This window comes from Eleutherodactylus coqui, chromosome 1, assembly GCF_035609145.1.
Source record: "Eleutherodactylus coqui strain aEleCoq1 chromosome 1, aEleCoq1.hap1, whole genome shotgun sequence".
Lineage (NCBI taxonomy): Eukaryota > Metazoa > Chordata > Amphibia > Anura > Eleutherodactylidae > Eleutherodactylus > Eleutherodactylus coqui.
This window is the reverse complement of record NC_089837.1, coordinates 403,542,980-403,565,687: the sequence shown is the minus strand read 5'-3', so window position 1 is coordinate 403,565,687 and position 22,708 is coordinate 403,542,980. Positions and strand designations below refer to the sequence as shown.

The window sequence follows — 22,708 nt, the reverse complement described above, 5'->3', positions numbered from 1 at the left end:
CTATAATAGTTCAAGTAGCTGTTAGTATCCACCTTCTTAAAATGTGTCTTTGATATAATTTTATGGGTGTTATTGTCGCCTTCTAGCTCTAGGTCCAAGTACATGGCTTTTTTTGTACTGATGTTATATGTAAATTTGAAGTGGAACTCATTGACAGCCAGTTCTTCTATATAGTTCTTCAGTTCTTCTTCTTTACCATTCCATATAACTATAAGATCATCAATGAACCTTTTATACAATATCACTCTATTATCATGAAATCTGTCCCTTTCAAATATCCCCATGACTATATTGGCGAAACTTGGCGCACATTTAGTTCCCATCGCCGTACCGGTCTTTTGGCGATAAAATTCACCATCATATGTGAAAATATTTTTATCCAGTATAAACATGAGGCTTTCTTATAATTCACATATGATGGTGAATTTTATCGCCAAAAGACCGGTACGGCGATGGGAACTAAATGTGCGCCAAGTTTCGCCAATATAGTCATGGGGATATTTGAAAGGGACAGATTTCATGATAATAGAGTGATATTGTATAAAAGGTTCATTGATGATCTTATAGTTATATGGAATGGTAAAGAAGAAGAACTGAAGAACTATATAGAAGAACTGGCTGTCAATGAGTTCCACTTCAAATTTACATATAACATCAGTACAAAAAAAGCCATGTACTTGGACCTAGAGCTAGAAGGCGACAATAACACCCATAAAATTATATCAAAGACACATTTTAAGAAGGTGGATACTAACAGCTACTTGAACTATTATAGCTGTCATCAAAAAAGCTGGAAACACAATATACCGTTTGGTCAGTATCAGAGGATTAAACGGAATTGTAGTAGAATAAGTGACTTTAAATCACAGTCTAAAATTCTTCACAAACGATTTCTAGAAAAGGGTTATCCCAAAAATTTGATAGAAGCGGCGTATGAGAAAACGTTGAAACAAGGTGAGAAACCCAAAATAGATCAAGTAAAAATAGAAACAAAAATGGATACTTTCCGTACATCTTTTGTAACCAAATTTAGCACACAGGCGAATAAAATTAATAATATTTTGAAGAAAAATTGGGCCATTTTGAGGGAAGATCCATTTTTGGAAAATAGTCTACCAAAAAAACCCTCCTGTATTTTCAGGAGAAATAAAACCCTAAAAAATCTCATCGCACCATCATGTCCAAAAAAAGAAAATAAGACCAGTAAAACCATTAAATCTATTAATATACAAGAGGAAGGGGAGGGGGGAGTTTTCAAATGCAGAGAAAAGCGTTGCAAATGTTGCTCAAATATTACCCAGGGGATGAAATATGTTGAATTGATTGATGGGGAAAAAATTGTAATTAAACAAAAAATGTCCTGTAATACGAAAGGTATTATATACATGTTGGAATGTCCGTGCGGACTTAGATACATAGGGAGGACAGTAAACACACTAAGGGCTCGCTTAAATCAACATCGGAGTAATATCCATAAAGGCTATAAAAAACATAGTGTGTCCAGACATTTCTCTCTAGTTCATGCCTGCGACCCAACAGGTCTGCGTGCTACACCAATTGAATGTATCCAGAACATCTCCACTCAAAAACTTAGAGAGAAGGAGATGTTCTGGATATATAGAATTAATACGTTGGTCCCTAAAGGACTTAACGAAATTTTGGAGAAATTATAAATAAATTCATTATAATAAGTACAATAAGTGTATGGACAAATTATATAAATTTTTACTAAGGATAACATCAAAAAATTATTTTTATAATCATGCAGACCAAGGTGGTGGTTGTAAGTCGCAGGTTGAAGTGTAACAAAGTATACAACACACCTTTTTAGGGTAAATAGTGATATTGGAATCAATTTTATATAAAAAGGTATAAGTGAATCTATATGCAATACTCATGCAGGTATAATGATAATTATATATATGTATATTTTTATATATTTTTTTATACAAAAAACCATTATGTATTTTAATGAAGGACTAAAACGATAAGCATGCAAGTATTTATATATTTATAGGGATTGAGGGATTTTAGATAGTTCTTTTAACAAAGCGCAGTGTATCAAGAAAGCATGTAACAAGGGCAAGGTAAATATAACACGGTGTAGGCTAGACACACCGATGTACAAAAATGTAACCATAGTAACCTCTATCAACAGATTCAGCGGCAGGGTCCGAGCTCGCTCCTCCCCGCACGAGGGGCGGCGCCCATTACAGCTACGTCCGTGTCACGTGTGCTACGTCATCTGTGACGTTTGGTGCAGGGCGGGACAGCGCTGGACGCCGGAGGGGAGCGGGATCTGAGCGTGCAGCATATCAACTAAGGTAATAACTTGTTTATTGATTGTATGTGTATATATAGTGGTGATTTTATGTAATAATTTGTACCTGATGAAGTCGTAATCGACGAAACGCGTTGTTTGAATAAACGGAGTAAAAGAAAGAGACGGTTGTCCGGAGGGTGAATATCCCTAGGAGCGCGGTGTCCAATTTTCACAGTATACAGCCTTTTTTTCTTATTTTGCAGTTTTTCATTGTAACTAGGGCATACATAGAAGCCGTATTTACCAATGAAAACATGCCGCTATTATGACATTAATCTGTAACAGAACTAAGTTGGGTCTGCTAAAACCCAGCAGCTACGCCATGCCAGGGGGCACCAGCGATCACATGATTGTCGGGTCCAATTGAGAACGGCACTACTACTTCCTCTGCTGATTACATAATACTCACTGAGTGCTATTTGACAGTCGAGCATCGGACATGGTCCTGATAGATTGCAGGAGATGGAGATTTAAACCTGCACCATACATTTTCCGTATATTTGAAGCCCAGGATCAGGCACCATACATGGACAGCACTTGGTCATAATTGGGTTGTAATAATGGAATACTTTTTCGCATGTACAATAAACACTATATTATGATCTATGAACACATTACCATTGGATACTGTTGGATTTCATTTCATTTGGAAGCAGTACATAATTATTGCCTGTTTTCACCGTGTAGTTAGAATCGATACATGAAGCCTTTTCGGCAACTAAATGTGTTTTAGAATACAATAGTAACTCCAGACATGGTGATTATAGGACTGTTTTACAGGCATTCCTTAGTTATCATATTGTAACCATACCTTGTTATGGATAATAGATCATTTCTTGATGCAGTGATAAATGATGACAGTATGTGAAAATAATTGCATAGTCGGGGATCTCCGGGAATCGGGGTGACTGCACACAAAGATGAATTCCTGTGGAATCCGAATAAATCCGCAGTGGAAGATAGTCATTCTGCAGCCTGCACTATTCCTTGAGGAAATGCTTCAGATTTTCATCAAGGCATTCATTAATTGCAATAAGGGAATTCTGTGGTGAAAATCCACACCTGAAATCTGCATTAAAATACAAAGATTTTGTTGCTGATTTTGGCTGGCTGCACACGGCCGGGTCGGACTTCGTATGTGGGAGCCCGCAGAGGAATCTGACCCGGTGCCCGGCCAGCGTCCGTGCATACCTGCCTTTTTTGTAACTTCTCTGTACTGCGGATGGTCCGCACGGCGACATGTGCAGAACAGATTTTTTTTTATTGGAATCTCTTCTTTTCCCATATCATTGTCTAGCAATGACGCAGAATCTGCTACCTTTCCACAATGCCATTACGGAAGGTCCGCAGATCGGGCAGCTTCCATTGACTTCAACTGAAGCCATCTACACCGAATCTGCGCAAAAATAGAACACGCTTCGATTTTTCCTCCACAGCGAAAATTCACAATTGTATGCCCAAATACACTTGCCACAATGGAGCGTATTTGCGCATGAACAAGGTTTGGAGATGGCAATACTCAGGCTGATGTGTGTGTGCCAGCACATAGTAATGTAATTTTTGCACTCGAAATGCCAGTTCACACGCGTGATACTCCATTTCCGTGAAATAGAATGACTATTTAAAGCTAAATTAGGGCCACCTGTCTTCTTCCTGTGTTTTATACAGGGTCACACCCTTTCCCTTGCTTTTTTTAACCTACTTCTATGGCCGCTTTCTGCGTAAAACGAAAAAAGATAGAGCAATTCCTTTCTTTTCTCTCGTATATGAGAAACACATGAGAAGGAAAACATTTTTTGTCACATTTTACAGGCATGAGTTTCCAGACTCACAGAAACCTGTGCAAACATGTTGTCTGTTTAAGCCCTGAAGGCTCAATATACCTAATAACACTGGTCAGCACTGAAAATGTTACTGACTTAAAAAGGGCCTAATCTGTAGGATCTTGGTGTGCTGAACACAAATATGACCATGAAACATTGTTATTGGCTCTCATTTTGAAGATATTTCATATAGTTCGTTTTCTGTGTTATACCGTGTAAATTTATCCAGTAGGACTGTAACAACATCCTTACAGTTACAATAACTTAAAGCAGCTACTGAATTCCATTGAGAATACCAAGTACAGCTGGCACCTCTGTTGTTGAAGGTAGTTGCACTTTTAATGGGGCTGCAGTAGGGATGTACAAAATACATGTGTTTCATATGCGAGTGGGATAGCCGAGCGTGGGAATTGCACGACTTGCGTAAGGACTAGCATATAAAATGTAGCAGTTAGAGAGAAGAATATCTAGCACCCAGCTCTAGTGAGGCTTATAAAATACAAAAAGTGCACGATGCCCATGTTTACATGTATTGATTATAATTATCGATCATTTTCGGTCGTTAAAAGAAGAATTTTGAGCGATAATCGTTACATGTAAATGGGGTTTTAGAGCTGCCCATAGGAAGTTCTTTCTGTGCTTTATTGTAAATCCAGAGAGTAAGAAAGGAAGGGGGTGGAACAAGCCCAAAGGAATCTCAGAGGCTTGAGACCGAGGTATATAACCAGGACTCTAACAGTCTTGAGGAGGGTTATAGAAAGTAGGTGGTGGGGATGCTGCCAGCCAGGTAAACCCAACAATGGTGGGCAGACTAGATATGCAAAAAATAAAGCTGATGTCTTGGCGCAATACTCCAATAAAAGGCGTGAGACAATAGGATGAAATATCCAACTTCTCTTTTATTTAGTAAATTAAAAGCCGGCAAAACATGTGTTTTTGGGTGAACCACTTCAACAGTCATGCTGGGAGAAACATCACTCTTGTGGCTGCAGAGTTATGGACCCATTGTGACAACCAGAGGCGTAACTTGAAGCTCCTGGGCCCCAATGCAAAACCTGTAATAGGGCCCCCCAATTATAATGCTTTATTCATAGTACTGGGCTCCCTATATGGAAAAGAGAGGTCTTATGGGCCCCCCTAAGGCTCCTGGGCCCACGCGCAACCGCATCCCCTGCATCCCCTATAGTTAACACCAGTAGTAACAATCGTGCTTGTTTTTGGGGGTAAACTATTTCATCAGTAAGTGTACTTTCACTTATCTTCTGGTGTCACAGTCTCAGTTATCTCCGCACATGATTTTCTGTTTTTCCCAACATGACTGATGAATGGGTTTACCCCGAAACGCGTACATGGTTGTCACCAGCACTTTTGCCAACAGTCCCATTTATTCCTAAAATTCCAGGGGGTTTAAAGGGGTTGTCCCGCGAAAGCAAGTGGGGTTATACACTTCTGTATGGCCATATTAATGCACTTTGTAATATACATCGTGCATTAAATATGAGCCATACAGAAGTTATTCACTTACGCACTCCGTTGCTGGCGTCCCTGTTTCCATGGAGCCGCCTAATTTCGGTGTCTTCTTGCTTCTTTAGACACGCTTGCGCAGTCCGGTCTTCTGCTGTGTGCTCGCGCTGGAGAGCTGGTCTGTGCGTCGTCATCGTAGCTCCGCCCCGTCATGTGGTGCCGATCAGCCAATTAGGTGGCTGTAATCGGCAGTGGAACGCAAGGAAGGAGAAGACAATGCATGGTGCACCATGGGAGAAGACCCGCGGTGCACCATGGGAGAAAACCGCGGTGCACCATGGGAAAGGACCGGCAGCCATCTTTAAAAGAAGAAAAGAAGATGCTGCGCGAACGGGGATGCAGGTAAGTGATTTTTTTTTTTTTAAATGACTAACAGAATGAGGGGGAAAGTTAAAAAAAAAAATTGGATTTCGCCAACCCCTTTAATAGTGGAGGAGCTCAAACCAGTATAACAAAGTGCAAAATATTTCTTGATCAACAGATTTTCATTGAAGCTGTGAGGATACATTGACTCAATTTCCCTAGGGAGTTTGTTTTACCTTTCCTGTACCAGATAGTCTATAGTTTAGAAGGTAATGCCCCTTTTTCAACCTATGTGACTATTTTGTCTTCCTTCTAACCCCTAGGATTTTTGCAAGCCTGCAGAGCACTCATGATTATAGCCATATGCTTGGGATTCTTCGGGACGGTTTTTGCTTTTGTTGGAATGGAATGTACAAGGATAGGAGGTGATGACCAAATGAAAGCGAAAGTTGCCTGTTTGGCTGGAATACTATTTATATTATCAGGTAATGGTTATGGTTGTATGAGAATGCGATAACTAAAACTAGTTGGATCTTGTATCTACTTCAATGCTAATCCATATCAGAAACCTGTAACATGGTGACCCACAAGTAGTTCTCCCTTAAAGACAACTGCAGACCATATTTAGTGTAAACAATTCAACTTTATGGAACACAACTGCAAATACTGAGTCATATTGGTTATTGTGACTTTACAAAGGCATAGCTAATAGGGGTTACAATTGTGAACAGGCACCAGATGTCCTCCTTGCCACTGTAGCTGCACTTCAGCTGGTTGCCAGCGCCTGTGCTCCCACTTGCACATCTCAGTCCAGCAGAACAATTGACAGATCAGACCTTTTCAGCATTTATGCTGCTGTGTCAGGCTATACTTCTCTGTACACAGCATATCCTGACTCCTGCTCCCATGTCCAGTATTTAGCTCATATACAGAACAGGAGGTGGGGGAGGAGTGGGGCTATGCTATCTACAGAGATGCATAGCCCGACACAGCAGCGTGAATGCTGATGAGATTTGATCTGTCAAATACTCTGTTGGATAAATGTGTGTGTGTTCAGAAGATGTGCTTATACTTGGAATGGTGGGCTCTTACTCCAAGGCAGCTCAGAGGGGGCACTTTTACTCAGGGGGCATGGAGGGACTATATTACCTTGAGGGAACTCGGAGAGCGCACTTTTGCTTGGGGCACTCAGGAAACAATTTTATTTGAAGGGCATAGAAGATACAGCACACTTTTACTTAGTGGACTACAGAGAGATTCTTACTTTAAGAAGGCTAAGAGAGGACAATTTTACTTGTGGGGAAGCTCAGGTGAGGTACTTTTATTTAGGAGGCACATAGGGGTTCTATTGTCTTGAGGTGGCTCAGAGGGAACATTTTTACTACCTTCAGAAGTTTTTAGGACTTTGAGAGGGCTCAGAGGGGGCACTATTTTGAGTGGCACAGATAGCGTATTACTTTGAGGGGGTATTATTACTTTTCAAGTTCACAAAGTGGGCATTATTACCTTGTGGTGGGCAGAAAGTATAATTATAACTATGTGAGGAATAAAGGAGTAGTATTATGTGAGGGCACAAAAGAGGGCACTTTTACTGTGGGCACAAAGGAGTCATCATTTCTTTTGATAGATATTATGAGGGAATTATTATTGTGTGGAGGCACTATTTGTTATGCACAAAAAGTGGCACTGAGAGGTTTATTGCAGTAGTGGCAGGATAGTGAGAGTGTACAGAGATGGGTCATGGCTGAAAAAATTATTCATTGCGGTCTGGACCCAGATACAGAAGAAAAGAGTAAGTCGACATCATGAATCAGGGGAGACGCCACCTGTGATCATAGGAGGTAACTACACTGTAATCACTATCAATGTGTAGAACTGGTATCTCACTATAATTTAAAAGAACATTAGAGCTGAGCTGCTGTATCTAAGCCTAAGGTGCTAGAAAAGGTGTCATAAATATGCTATCATATGTATAATTTTTGGGGGGAGGGATATATCTTGGGCCCCTGTGTCCTTAACTGGGCGGATCATTGATGACAGCGATAAAAAGTAGTTGTGGGAGGGGGGCCCAAGCTGAACTTTTGCACCAGGGCCCATGAGCCTTTAGCTGTGCCCCTGTGCTTCAACTCTTATTTGTTGCAGACAAACATTAGGCGGTGCTTAGCGTTAAATGTTACAAAACGTAACTGAATAAAACACAGCAAAACACAGCGATTTATTCGCTATTTCCTGGATCCTGTTTACTTCACAAGAGTCATGCCCAAAGTACCGAATTGCTTCACAAAGCCCAATTTTCTAGGACTCCTCTCAAACTATTCTCCTGCCAAATACCTGTGCACTTAGTTGGAATATGCCACATAACTGAATTCATTGATTCGTTCAGCCCAACAAGAGGATCCTAAATATAGAAAAATATAATGGACACTTTTGTACTTTTATTTCTTAAAATCAATCATGATATTGGTTTAAAGGGGTTTTCAAGAGGTAATAATCATCTCTTCAGTCCCCAGCAGAATGGCTATGGCAACCCTCCTGGTATGTACGTGCAGCGGATGTCAGGTGACGGCTGTGGCCAATCAGGGGTCACAGTTTCTCCACCCATTCTTCTGGCATTAGTGCTCATATCCTCATGATGCCAGGAGTGTGACTTCTGCTGGACATCCATACCAGGAGAGTTGCTGGAGCCATTCAGCTGTTTCCTGGGAGCTAAAGATAGGTAAGTACTCCTTTCTTTTCCTATTTTGTGCTGTGCCAGCAGTTCATTTTTTTTATTGTGGGAAAACCTTTTAAAAAGGGTGAAAAATACTGACAAAATACTGAAATTTGAATGTGTCCTCAAAAGTCCCTTTTAGACTTCTAATAGGCAATTAGAATAAATCGCTGGAGCAATTACCGCATCCAGTAATGTAGCACTCATAACTGAAAAAATATTATGTAATTCTAGGCTCTTAAAGGGGTTGTCTCGCGACAGCAAGTGGGGGTATACACTTCTGTATGGCCATATTAATGCACTTTGTAATGTACATCGTGCATTAAATATGAGCCATACAGAAGTTATTCACTTACCTGCTCCGTTGCTGGCGTCCCCGTCTCCATGGCTCCGTCTAATTCCGATGTCTTCTGGCGTTTTTAGACATGCTTGCGCAATCCGTGCTTCTGCCTGGTGAATGGGGCCGCTCGTGCCGGAGAGCTTGTCACCGCGTCGTCATCGTAGCTCCGCCCCGTCACGTGTGCCGATTCCAGCCAATCAGGAGGCTGGAATCGGCAATGGAATGCACAGAGCCCATGGTGCACCATGGGAGAAGACCCGCGGTGCACCATGGGAGAAAACCGCAGTGCATCCCTGGGAAAGGACCGGCGGCCATCTTAGGGAGAAGATTTTTATAACTCCATATTTCGTCGGATCGGTGAGTAGCAAGCGGTTTAAAAACCGCTTTAAATTGCTATTTTATGCCAGGGGGGTGACAGGGGGAATGGGGTAATGTAAAATTTTGATGTTTGCCGTGAGACAACCCCTTTAACTGACTAATAAACAAACTGAAAGGTATCAGCCCTGCCTTTATCCCGCCTGTGTTTTATGGCCGTTTAGAACATTAAGGTATTTATTATTGTGATGTTTTTCAGGTGTAAGCTCCTTGGCCGGTTGCTCCCTTTATGCACATAAAACCACTGCGGAGTTCTTTGACCCAACACACGTAACAGCAAAGTAAGTTCGCTTTCCGAATATTAGTAAGATGTGATAAAACTACAGTTGTGTATCATGTATAGTAACGCAGGAGCCATCCAAACTTACGAAGAGACTTTAAATTCCCTGTTGTTTCTCTTAGAGCTCAGCAGACTATACCCCACTACTTACATATGTATGTGTGGCTATTATCTGATCATCTTATTCTCACTAGTAGTTTGATTAATGTGTACGTTAGAGTCATTCTGCCCATTCTGTAACAGAAATGATCTGACAATAACAGGTTCTTTTCCTGTGTAAGTTCCATCCATAATACAATCGAACGGAACTCGCACAGAAACATAAGTTGTTTAAATACAGCCTTAGGCCTCATTCACACGAGCCCTGAGATTGTATGCCAGCCACATCGCCTTCAAAAATCACAGCTAGAAAGAATAGCCGCGATCGAGTCCCGCCATTAATTAGTGTTTTGTCGTCCATTCACACGGGTGTATCATGGGGAAATAATTAGAGATGAGCGAGCATACTTGCTAAGGACAAATACTCGAGCGAGTATTGTCCTTTTTGAGTACCTGCCCGCTCGTGAGAAAAGATCCGTGTGCCGGCGGGGGAGAGCGGTGGGAAAGGTTTCTCTCCCCCCCCACTCCCCGTTCCCCCCTGCTCACTCCCGCAACACACCACTCACCCCCCCCCCCCCCGACTCGAAACTTTTCTCACGAGCAGGCAGGTACTCGAAAAGGACAATACTCGCTCGAGTATTTGTCCTTAGCGAGTATGCTCGCTCATCTCTAGAAATAATGCTACAGCACAGAATTCCATTGGTTGGCAGAAATCCTCGTAACGAGTTCTAATGCTTAAATAGAGCCAGCTGTTCCCGAGCGATGGCACAGGTAAATTCCCTCCCCAAACCTTTTTTCTCAGCTCCCATAGGAGTCTATGGGACCCTCCAGTGATTTAAATCAAAAGATATGTCAAGACTAGAGATGAGCGAACCTACTCGACCACGCCCCTTTTTCACCCGAGCGGCGCGATTTTCGAGTACTTCCGTACTCAGGCAAAAAGATTCGGGGGGCGCCGTGGGTGAGTGGGGGGTTGCAGCGGGGAGTGGGGGGGAGAGGGAGAGAGAGAGGGCTCCCCCTGTTCCCCGCTGCTACCCCCTGCTCCGCCACGCCTCCCCCCGCCCCCCAGTGCCCCCCGAATCTTTTCACCCGAGTACTGAAGTACTCGAAAATCGCGGTGCTCGATCAAGTAATTACTCGAAACGAGTACGTTCGCTCATCTCTAGTCAAGACCCATCTTCTGACGCAGTGTGAAAAATCGGTGACACAAAATGGTCGGCGATTTGATGTTTTGACGTTGTGATTTTTTCACGCGCCCAAAAATGGCCCATGTGAATGAATGCATTGGAGTCCAATGCTTGTCATGGTCGCAATTAACAGCCGGTGTTTAATTGCAGCAAAATAGCCTTGCAAAAACACTCGCGGGAATAAGGCCTTAAGGTTTTAGAGTGGCCGAGTCGAAGTCCTGACTTGAATCCCATTGAAATGTTATAGCAAGACTTTAAACCATACACGGATATTTACAAAAGAAAAAAACCCCTGGTGCTCCAGTTAATTGGTATATAGAAGGAGGAAAGATGGAATATAACTTACTTCATAGGGGTGTCAATGCCCGTGACACCCCTAAAGTCCAGGTTAGCGTGTAGGATTATAGATGGAGTTCGTACCCGTAAAGTTCCAGAATAAAGGTGTTTATTTTACGTTTAATTTATTTACGTAAAATTTATTTTATTTTACTTACATAAAATAAACACCTTTATTCTGGAACTTTAGGGGTACGAACTCCATCTATAATCCTACACGCTAACCTGGACTTTAGGGGTGTCACGGGCATTGACACCCCTACGAAGTAAGTTATATTCCATCTTTCCTCCTTCTATATACCAATTAACTGGAGCACCAGGGGTTTTTTTCTTTTGTAAATATCCATGTATCGTGCTTTCTCTGGTATATACTATACCTAGAGCCACCCTGTGATGCTCTCCCTTCCTGGGATGTCTGCTTGACCAGTTCCTTGGACCCTGCACTTTACATCATCTGATCGTCTGGACAATTTGGGCGACACTGTTACCCCACCATTTGGGTACAGCTACATCTGGGGTAAGTCACTTACTCCACTTCATAATTAAGCGCCTTTCTTTCTCCACCCCACATTGGAGCGCCACTAATCTCATCCTTTGCTTTATAAGACTTTAAACCAGCAATTCATGCTTGAAAAACCTCCAATGCAACTGAACTAAAACAATCCTGTATCATATGTGTAATTAATTTTCAGCACCAAGATTGGCCTTTAATGGAGTTAACCATCTAAAGCAAATGTTGGTGCATAAGAGATGACTCCCACCCTGCAGTAACACACATATGGTCTATAGACCTGAAATATGGAATATTCTGAAGTGGACACATCTAAATCATACATGTTGGTAATTTGCAGGTATGAACTTGGAGCTGCCCTGTTTATCGGGTGGAGCGGATCTGTTCTGTGCCTGGTGGGAGGATTCATTTTTTGCTGCACAACTTCAGCTCAACACATTATGATAAGGTACCAGCATTGTTCTCATTTGTTATACAGTTAAAGGTAAAGTTGGCCATGGAAGTAAAGACTGCAGTTCACGTTGTACATTGTCCTCAGTCATTAGTGGTAAATGCTCTGTCATTATTGTTCACACTGGTCCAAAATACATGTGGATCAATAGAAAGCCACAGTATGAATGTTCTTCCACTGGGACAATTGTATATATAACATTTATGTTTGTCACTTTCCCAACAATCTTCCTGCTCACAAAACCTATAGAAACATCTAAGAATCAGCCATTTCTGGGAACCCCCATACCTGCTTATTTACTGGAAACACACTGAAAGTTGCCGCCAGGCAATAACTGTCTGATGTCTTTCTATTATTTTGTCTCCTGATCTGCTTTTACATTTGCTGCATTAATTTCTGCAGCGGCAGATCATATAGAGGGGTTTGATTGCCATTTAACACTTCTAAACTACAATCCCCTCCCACACGTTATGGTTTGTACTGTTCTGCGCAAGTGAAGACCGTGAGGCCACACCTGTTCAGATAACATAGGGACTCCAGGTACAAATAAAAGCATCATATAGGTTATTTTGGGATGTGATTGCAGAGTAACCACTTATTTTGGCTAATAGCTTCGAATTGCAAAGACATAATATTTACAAACTGGTACAAGGAGGTAGCATTACGATTGTGGGAATACCTCGTTAATAGATTTGGGGAAGATCTTAAAACACATCTGATGATTCGGCAAATTAACCTTAGTTCCTAATCATCGGCCGATGTAAATATGTCAGCGATCATCAGACATACGAGCAAACATTCATTTGTCACTTGCTTGTCGACAGCACATTTCCACATGTAAACAGGAGACATGCTATTGCAAATGTAAACAATCATATTAACAATCTTTCATTCCCATACTAGCAATGATCTGTAACAAGCACCAACTGACATGTATTCTTGTCTATTTTGTTAATCGGCGCTAAATACGGGGCAAAATATCTGCCTATGTAAAAGATGCCATAGAACCATTCGTGACCAAAAAATGAATATCATGACATCCGTACCAATAGTTCCAATCATACAGAAGTTCTCATAGTTTTTACAGCTAGTACAGATCTTATATAATAATGCTGTCCATAATAAAGTGCTCAAAGAGTAGCACCAGCTTTACTAGTGCCCATACAATAGTGCCAGCTAAAATACTGCCCATTAGTAGTAGTACCAACAGTAGTAGGATCCATAGATATTGTCAACTACAATGCCCATTCAGACTGAGCTATATATACTTGCAGCTGTAATGTAACTTCCATTGTAACATAGTATTTACAGAGCCACCCTGGTGAATATTTTTTCACTTACAATGTAACTAGTCCCCCAATATATATAAATCAGCTAGTACTACCTTGTTTAGTTATTCCCTTTTATCTGAAGCTTCTGGAGTTCTTCTCCTCAGGTGGAACAGGTGATCTCAATTCTGACCATGTGAGATTTATTTGGGTTTATGTGTTCTCAAATTAGTCAGTTTTTCAGACAGCATAATTCCTGTATGATAGAATCTACCACACAAGTTCTTTAGAAGGGGACCCAGAAACTCTTATCAACTGTTACTGCTGATGATTAGAGACTCCTGTAAGGGCTCTTTTACACTGGCATTGCGATTTTCGTCTGTCCACATCGTGGCCGAAAATCGCATGAATTGCGCATCTGAACTGATGGGCACAATTTTTGGCCAGCATTTTATCGTAGCAAAATAGCCGCTATAAAACGCTTGTGTGAAAGAGGCCTTATAAAGAAGGAGATGATAATTCAGCCTCCTGACTGTATAATTATGGCATATAGCTTCCTCGGGTGAAAATAGAATACAGATGGTAATAGCACTGTCCTCCCAGCAGGCAGAGATGGTACAGTATGTAGAGGCTCATGTGATGATATGCTGATGCATCATGGGGTTGCTAGCACAGAATAGTGAAAGAAGAAGCACGGATACATCTACAAATCAGGGTGGTGCTTCATAAGCATCAGACAGAAGGCTGTACTGCAGGGAAGTGAATGTAATATACATAGATAATATTCCGAGTAAGATAGGCAGTCAGGTGAGGGATGCAGGGATGAAAATATGCGTTTTTGCCAGAGTGGCCCTTGAAGGCTTAAAAAAAGATACATGTCCGTCCAGTTCAGTTAATTATTATCCTGCAATGTTAATCCAGAGGAAGGCGAAAAAAATAAAACTATGAGGTAGAAGACAATTTTTCTCCAAAATGGCAATCAGAATAGCTTTCTGGGTCAACGACCCTAATGAAGTAATCAGTGGCTATTACTTGTAATATTGTTACAGAGAAGAAAATGCTCAGACACTTCTTTTAGCACGTTCGCCATTACCACATCCTAAGGCAGAGAGTTACTGCTCTGACAGTAAAGAACCCCCTTCTATGTTGGTGTAGAAAGCTGTTTTCCTCTACACTTAGAGGGCGCCCCCTTGTTACAGACACAGTCCTTGGTATAAATAGATCATGGGAGAGATCTCTGTATTGTCCCCTGATATATCTATATATAGTTATTAAGTTACCCCTCTTTTTTCTAAACTAAATAACATGAATTTTGATAACCTGTCTGGGTATTGTAGTCCGCCCATTCCATTTATTACTTTAGTTGCCACCTTTGTACCCGCTCAAGCTCTGATATGTCCTTGAGTACCGATGCCCAAAACTGTACACAATATTCCATGTGTGGTCTGACCAGTGACTTGTAAAGAGGAAGAACAATGTTCTGGTCATGTGCCCCTAGACCTCTTTTGATGTACCGCATGATCCTATTTGCCTTGGCAGCAGCTGCCTGACACTGGTTGCTCCAGTAAAGTTTATAGTTAACTAAAATCTCCAAGTCCTTTTCCATACCAGTTTTGCCCATTAGGTTTCCCATTTAGTGTGTAATGGTGACATGTATTTCCTCTGTCCATGTGCATAACTTTACATTTGTCAGTGTTAAACCCTCATTTGCCACTTTTGTGCACAAGCCTTCTGCTTATCCAGATTCATTTGCAACTATAAACCGTCCTCATGTGTTAATCACTTTACATAGTTTATATTTTACTATACAATCCCTCTACAAAGTAGCTAATAAATATATAATAAAGAATAGGGCCCAGTACTGCCTCCTGTGGTACCCCACTAGAAATGGTGACCCAGAGTAATTACCATGTATAACTACCCTCTGTTTTCTATCACTGAGCAGTTACGTACCCACTTACACACATTCTCGCCCAGACCAAGCATTCTCATTTTATATACCAACCTTTTATGTGGCACAGTATCAAACGCTTTGGAAAAATCAAAATATATGACATCCAATGACCCTCCCCGGTCCAATACAGAACTTACCTCCTCATAAAAGCTGATCAGGTTGATTTGGCAGGAGCGATCTCTCATAAACCCATGCTGATATTTAGTTATACAGCTATTTTCGTTGAGGTACTCCAGGATAGCATCTTTTATAAACCTGCCAAACATTTTACCCACAATAGAAGTAATACTTACCAGCCTGTAGTATCCAAGTTCATCTTTGGAATAGTGGCACCATATTTGCTATGCACCAATCCAGTGGAACAGAATCCATCACTATAGAGCCCTTAAATATAACAAACAAGGTCTATTTATGAGATTGCTCAATTGCCTTAGAATCCGGGGGTGTAGGCTCTCAGGACACAGCTATTTGTCTACTCTAATCTTTTTAACGTAGGTTTTCTTTTAACATTACTGTTGAACTATTATCTCAGGTTTGATTTACATCTGTGCTGGAGACTCCATTCAGATGCTCTAGCTCAGATCTGGCATAAAACCTCAGACAAAATACCATGTGTGATGCACTATTTCATCTGGGAAAATGTCGGAGAACAAGCTGGAAGCTGGGTGGGACTCCACTGTAGTGAATGAATCTATCTGGTGCCATTCAGGTCCGCCATATCCAATTTTCTTTGTTTGACTCCTTAGACAGAGGCGAAGAATGGAACTAGTGTGAAAGTAACCTTAGTTCCTACAATACACTGCTCTCTGGTAACAGGACTCCAGATGAAATTGGGGTTAATGTTCCATCTGAACAAAGAATATATCATGAATTTAAAATGTTTACAAAGATATGCAACCTTTATGCAAAGGAATTGTGATCAGGAGTTCTTGTGCTCGTGCAGGGTGCAACTATGATGCTCTCCATGGATGTCACCAAAATGCCAACTAAGTCGTAATAATGTCAACAAACTACCAATACATACACATATAACATTACCAAGGAGGGGATTCAAGTGTCCACACAACAATGGGCGGAGGGGACAGACAGAACATTAGACCTCAGATATCCAACTACCATCAGACGTAGGAAACAGACAGAATTAGACTCATCGGATGGGTGGCACAAACAGGACAAGACTTAAACCAAACATAGATAACACCAGACAAACTTCCAAACATTATGCATGCACATGGCAGAATAAATGACCCAAATAAATACCCATCCATTATCACTGATTGGCTGTTTATAGAACACACCTTCCTTTAGATCACTCAGACCACACACCACAGGGGATATTGAAACAGGGGAAGACAAAAGGGGAATATAAAACACTGAGGGATTCCCAACAACCCCTAAGGGAACTTCTGCAGTGAAAGGATTCACCAAGGGAATCCTGATGGCCGACCCCCTAAGGAAAGCTCTGCAATGAAAGGAGACCCAAGAGATTTCCAACAGACGACACCTAAAACACCTTCTGCAGTGATAGGAAAGCTGCATTCAACAGCACCCAAGATGCAATCAGGTGGACCAGGCTGATGTACAGACGCCACCCCAGTTCCACTTTCTTGATTGTGACTGCCATGCCTCCACAGTTCTCCTTTAATGGAAAAGAGCTTATAAACAAAGAATAGAAGTGACTTAGCTATAATATTTTAGGCAACAAAGTATAAATAGACTTCCGCTGCTAAAAAACAGAAGGTCAAAGGAACAGTCACATTAAGGGGAAACTTTCAACTGTTTATAGAATAACACTGAGACAATATTTGTTTTTCTCTTCAGGCCAGCATCATCCAAAAAGAATTCATACATCCAAGCTAAAGGGATTCAAAAACTGAAGGTGACCGGTGGAACCTCAGAGGAATATAACTCAAGAACCTTTGTCTGAAATATTTTAGCTGAAGCAACAGAAAAAATCAAAAAAGTAGAAAGAACGAAATAAACAAAAATGACGAGATAGCTTTGTTTTACAAATGTAACAATTTATTGTAGTACGCTAATATAGCGCCTCTTGTGTTTGAGAATTGTATGTTCTTTTTTTGTTATGCAGTTTGGACTTCAGTGTTTCTTATCATCACAGCTTATAAGGCATTGCATTTGCTAAGAAACTGACTCTACCAAGTTATTGTAATAGAGAAATAATATATTGAACCTACTGGGGACGTGGTAAGAGAATAATGTGATTTAGGAACCTCAGGGGAACAGAAAACAGCCTGAATTTGTCTAAATTGCACATATGGCATAATAAATTTGGAACAATTTGCAATAGGCATGTTAGTTTTCCTTATACCATCTCTTGACGTGGATCAGAAGCGGTTTTGTGTCCCCTTAAGGAGAGCACCCAAAAAGTGTGTGGAGACACCTAGAGGGTGAGTGGGTATGGGGATGGTATAGTCTCTTCCCAAGGAGAGCACAGTCTGCCTGTGTATGGTTTTCTCGCTTGGTTTCCTATTCCGAATCATTGATAAGACTTGTTATAAAGTCACTTTGATTTGAAGGAATGCTGCCATCCAATAGATGGCGCCGCAGAGGTATTTTTCCATCTTTCTTATTAACCTCTTGACTGGCATACATTTACAGCAATGTGATGCAACGAAAACCACAATTTTGTGTAATTGTAAAATCCATTTCTTGGTTGTTCATTGGAGGAAACAGCTGAAAACCTCGAGTACACAGTTGAAGACCTCATATAGCTCCTGACACTAAGAGGCGGACACTAAGGAAATAAAGAGTTAGCTTCTCCTACGAGCTATACTCCTCATGCAGCCACTAAGCTGAATCAGTTTGTACTCAAGCAGTAGGAGAGTAAGATCTGTAGGGCTAATTCAATTTGTGAACTAGAATAAAAAATTTTTGAATGTGTGAAGTGAAGACCAGGTTGTAGCCTTTCTAACCTGAAGCACAGAAGCGTCATGTGACACTGCAAAGATGTAGCCACCGCTTAAGTAGAGTGGGCTGTGACTAGAAGGAGTGGAATCCTGGCCTTTACGGTAGGCCTCCATGATCGCCATCCTGATCCAGCAGGTAATTGTGGATTTGGAGACTCCCAGACCCTGACAAAGGCTGTCAGGGATGAGGAACAGAGAGTCAGAATGTCAAAAAAATTCAGTTTGAGAGAGATAGATCTGCAATGAACGGACGACGTCAAGTTTGTGAAGGTGACGTTCCATATGGTGTGCAGGCTCTGGGTAGAATGATGTCCTCTATTGAAACGGAAAATTGAAACCACCTTGGGGAGAAAGGATCGTATTGTCTTAACGCAGCACCAGAAAGGGAGATCTGCAAAATAATACAGTGATTTCAGAGACGTGGCTTATCAAAGTGATAGCTACCAGTAAGGTAACCTTCAAAGATAGCAAATTGACAGAAATATCCAGCATAGGCTTAAAGGCAGATAAGTGCAATGCATCCAGGACCAAGATCAGGTCTCATAGTGCTGACGTAAAATCGTAAGGAGGAGCAGTATGTGCCACTCCCCGAAGTAATGTCCACACTGTGAATTTGGAAGCCAAATGACTTTGGAAGAGCATCAAAAGTCCTTTCAAAGAGCTAAGGCTTAATCCATGGGCTGGAGGTGATGTTGCTCTCTAATCTCTAAAACGGACCTAAACATCTTATGATAGATACAACCATAGTTCCAACCATGGGGTCAGCAAACCTGCGCTCTCAAGACTGCGGATTCAACAGCCATGCCATCAGACATAGTGTAGGTAGATATGGGTGAAGCAGTGGGCCCTACTGCAGCAGACCCTGTCTGGCACTATGGGGTCATTGGGATGCCCTCCATTTCGGCAATCCACCCCCTCACCATTGCGATTCTTGTGCTGTCCTGGTGGTTAATGTACTGCTATCACATTGTCTGTTTTTACATGGATCTGGTGACCTGCCAGAATTTCAGACCAATGAGTCAGTGACAGGCAGATGGCTCTATTCTAAGCTAGTCCACTCCCCTTGCACTGTCAAGCTGCCGAGAATCCCCCACAGCCTAGGAGACTGGGATCCATGGTTATCACTTTCAAGCAAACTGGGAGAAAAGATCTCTCTAAGAAGAGGATGGGTGACATCAGCCACCAAAGCAGAGATCAATGGACCAAGCAGGGGCAGACCAGGTGCTCATCTAGGGACTCGCATGATCTGTTCCAACTGGATAGGATGGCTGCTTGTAGTGGATGAGTGTGCAACTGTGCATATGGGACTGCCTCAAACACCGCAACCCTGAGTCATAGCACTCATATGACTTGGCTGATGGAGCAGGGTATGCATGACCGCAGAAAGCGGACCCGTTGTTGCTGGAGAAGTGCGAGTTTGTCCCTCAAAAGTTGAACCTTCGCCTGAACTGTGTTGAATAACAGGCTGAGAAAGGTAATTTGATGTAAAGGAGCCAGGTTGGATTTTGGATGATTGATGATCCACTTGAAGCAGATGAGTTTCTAGCACTATCTCAAGGCTCTCCGTATTGGCCCCAAGAGATAGTGCCTTGATCAGAATACCATCCAGATATGGGATCACCACGATTCTCCTGGAGTGAAAAATTGCCACAACAGCTGACAGGACCTTCGTGAATACTCAAGGAACAATCATTAGGTCAAAGGGCTGGTGGCACTGGTGAATCGGATATCTATTGACGATGGGCGTTCGCCTTGATCCATGGAAGCAATCACTAATGTGGAAATAGCAGACTTTGACATAGTGATTCAGACACTTGGGTGTGAACTGATCCATCTTTTTTGGGACGACAAAAAGGTTGGAGTAAAAGGAAGAGTCAGAATCCGATATTTTACCCTCAGAGTAGGAGCTGTCAGGTGAGATAGAGGAAGGAGGTGACGGAGTATCACTGTGTAACCTTAGTGACCATAGTTGTTTCTTAGCTCTGCCATGCATATGTTCTGGTAGAAACAGTTCTTCAGCAACAGACCCTACAGATTTGGCAGTAGATGTTCCTGGGACAGGTTCACTGTCTGGTGTGGGGAGAAGTCAGTTGTCGCACCAAATTTTCATGCAGTCAGCACGAGTCCCTTTGCGTAAAGCATGCGGAGTACGTTGCAGTGGCTGTACTGTTAACTGGATTCAACCCAAAGTGGGATGAAATGCATAATTGCAATGTGTGCATACTATGGTAGAGGCAGGCAGAGAGGTTACAGGTGAGCTAGGGTAGTGAGAAACCGCTTAGGGTAGGACTTATCGGGGTCCAGGAGGTCCCTCCAATCTGTGTGGCAGAGGAGCCACAGCTAAGATGGCACCCAGGACATGAAAAAGGCAAGGTAAAGTGGAAGGTGGGGTTGGTCTTATAATGAAAGTCCCGAAGTAGAGTCACGGCCAATAAGGCGATCACCCATCATCAGTGAACGCTTTTCCCTGGTGGTGTAACAGGGACAGGCCAGAAGGGGAATGATGAACAGAGGCGCACCAGAAGTGGAGACGCACACTACGGTGCCTGCATTCCATCACTTGGCCGACGCCACTGGGAAAGACCACAAAAGTCTGTAGGAACCAAAAGAGGTTGTAATTTCCTGGAAACTAGTGCAGCCTAGATAAGGCCACCCATCCAAGGGATGACATGTAGCGTTAACATGCAGTAGCAGGCAGACCTGGTACCTGCATGGACTATGAGGGGGCCAGTTCAGACCATGGGGTAGCTGACAATAAGATGAGCAATGGGCAAGGGAGAGGGGGAGCCTGTAGGAGGGGGGTCACAGATGACACATACGTACCTTCCCTGAAGAGAAAAAAAGCACCTGTTGTGGCATATAGGTCTAGCCTTATCCCTCACCATTTCTCACGTCCCTTTGGTGGAGGAAGGGAGCCCAGAGGACTTGAGCGAGAGGATCTTCACTGGCAGGTCATAGAAAAGTTAGGGCTTCTCCCCGCAATCTTGTCTTAAAGGGAATGAGCAGGGGAGTTAGAGCAACCCTGATGTCCCTCCTCAGTAGAGGAGTAGGGGGATTCTGTTGCCCTATGAAGCCTAATGGTCCAAGAAATTGCAGCATCTGGGAGATTTTCAGCAGGACGGTCTGCCCTCCATGGACTCTAAGCTAAAACTGATTCAGCTGTAAAGCTGGTAGGAGGAGTTAACTCTTTCTTTGCTTAGTGTCCGCCTCCTTGTAGCAGGAGCTATACTGAGGTCTTCAGCTGTGTCCCCCAATGACACAGCCAAGAAAGGACTCTTGTTGTCACCCGTATTGTAGACACATTTCAAGATGAGTTAGGTAGGAGTAAAGTGTCCAAAACAGATTGAGTACACTGTGTACTTCACTCTTTTAGCATAATTATGACAGAATTATGTTGCATTTTGTTTAGTAAATCTCTGCCATTATGTACAGAGGACAGACTGCACTGCATGAGTAATTATGAAAATAACTATGTTTATTAAATAATATGTTTTAAAGTTTAGAGGTCATTTGTTTGAGGGTTAAATACAGGAAATAAAAATCATATTCTGCCTTTTCAAATGACTTTTCAGAATAAGCTGCTATTGATGTGTACATGAGGAATAACACTATTCTGGCCATTGCATCTCTTGTATCCCGCATCGTTTACTAATTCACTTACAATCTTAGATCAGTATAACATGAGTGTAACACAAGCACATTATAGATCCCTGTAATGCTTTTAGTTAAATTTATTAGACCCGCGGTCAGGTCAAAATTCCCAGCAACATAGCACAAACATTTACTTGTATTACACCCATGTGAAACCAACTAAACCAAATAAGTGTGATTTTAGAAAACATTTTTGTGCCAAGTCAATAATAGTAACTAAATCAGACTATTTTATAATATTATGCTGTTTGACTGCTAAAAGCTTCTCTTTTTGCAATCATACTAGGCACAGTGATTAATACAAATTGTAAGCACATCCACACTTTCCCATGACTTTTCAGAAAAAGCCGCTGTGTGTGCACATGAGGAATAGCATGAGTTTTGACCATTATAGGAAATATATCGCATTTGTCCGCCATAGAATGAATGCAGCATGCTGTTTTCCTGCTAGCATGACTTAGCAGGAAAATGGATTAAGAAATGGTGATATGAACATAGCCTAACATAAGCCACACTGCTCCGGTAAAGTAACCATTGCAGGATGAAGGAGATGTTAAGCTGGATCAATTTCTATTGACGGTAATTGGTGAAAAACATGTTGTTGATACATTATGTTGTTTTACATAAAGATGCAGCCTGCAAACTA

The 22,708-nt window shown here is 41.9% G+C and overlaps 1 protein-coding gene across 1 annotated transcript in view; it reads left to right on the top strand.

Moving 5' to 3' along the window:
* CLDN10 (claudin 10) overlaps positions 1–17,473 on the top strand; it is a 30,131-nt gene extending 12,658 nt beyond the window's left edge. The window contains exons 2-5 of the mRNA XM_066593046.1: positions 6,297–6,458; positions 9,598–9,679; positions 12,152–12,259; positions 17,306–17,473. Of these exons, the coding sequence (XP_066449143.1) occupies positions 6,297–6,458; positions 9,598–9,679; positions 12,152–12,259; positions 17,306–17,411 (458 nt within the window). The 3' untranslated portion in view covers positions 17,412–17,473. The remainder of the gene's footprint in view (positions 1–6,296; positions 6,459–9,597; positions 9,680–12,151; positions 12,260–17,305) is intronic.
* Positions 17,474–22,708: the final 5,235 nt, after the last annotated feature.